Source organism: Geospiza fortis, unplaced genomic scaffold (genome assembly GCF_000277835.1).
Source record: "Geospiza fortis unplaced genomic scaffold, GeoFor_1.0 scaffold1866, whole genome shotgun sequence".
NCBI lineage: Eukaryota > Metazoa > Chordata > Aves > Passeriformes > Thraupidae > Geospiza > Geospiza fortis.
Genome location: NW_005055265.1, coordinates 14,056 through 14,961, shown reverse-complemented (window position 1 = coordinate 14,961; position 906 = coordinate 14,056). Strand labels below are relative to the sequence as shown.

Here is a 906-nt window from a genome sequence, read left to right as displayed (position 1 = left end):
CCACCATGACCAGCGTCTGGAACACGTCCGTCCAGATGACAGCCTTCAGGCCACCCTGTGGGGACACAGGAGCCGTCAGCGCGGGGTGGCAGCGCTCACCTGGCACAGCAGGGCACAGGGACCTGCAGCAGGGACTCACCAGTGTAGTGTAGAGGGTGCAGACCAGCCCCATGGTCAGCACCGCGCTCCAGAGGTCAAAGCCCGTCACTGGAGGTGGCAGAGGACATTACTGGGGTGAGGGGCAGCACCCCCCGGCACGGCCCCACACCTGTCCCCATCATACCTGCGTTGAGGGCCAGGGCAGGAGCGTAGAGCACCACGCCCATGTAGATGACCTGCGGGGAGGGAGAGCAGTGCTGAGCTGTGCCCAGCCCCCCAAACCTGCAGCCCCACGGCCCCGGCCCCACTCACCATCTGGAAGATGAAGGTGATGGTGCCGAGCACCCGCACGGTCTTGTTGAAGCGCAGCTCCAGGTACTGCCAGGAGAGAGGTCAGGGCCCCTGACTGCAGGCTGCTCTGTGCTCCCCACAGCCCCCTGCCCTCCCTGTGTCCCCCCTCCCCTCCAGTGTCCCCCCTGTGCCTTCCCCATGTCCCCCCTGCCCTCCTGTGTCCCTTCTGCTCACATCATGTCCCTTCTGGCCCCCTCGTGTCCCCCCCGCCCTCCCGTGTCCCTGCCCACCTCGTAGGTGCTGGTGATGCGCAGGCGGTAGAAGACGGGGATGAAGATGTGCGCGGGGATGAGCAGCCCCAGGAAGTAGGAGCAGCCCAGGAACCAGTACTCGGTGCCGAAGCGAAAGATCTCAGCGGGCACGCCCAGGATGGCCACGGCCGACTGGAAGGAGGCGAGCAGGGACAGGGCCACGGGCAGGCAGCCCATGTCACGGTTGGCCAGCAGGAACTCCCGC

General features: G+C 66.7%; 1 protein-coding gene across 1 annotated transcript; it reads right to left on the bottom strand.

The window, feature by feature from the left end:
- Positions 1-4: 4 nt before the first annotated feature.
- Positions 5-905, bottom strand: LOC102034260 (sodium-dependent multivitamin transporter; the record flags this gene model as incomplete). Its single annotated transcript, XM_005431447.3, has 5 exons — positions 5-55; positions 140-207; positions 284-335; positions 412-477; positions 681-905. Coding segments are annotated over 5 exons (462 nt in total), but the record flags the coding sequence as incomplete, so codon positions are not given.
- Between the last annotated feature and the right edge of the window lies 1 nt (position 906).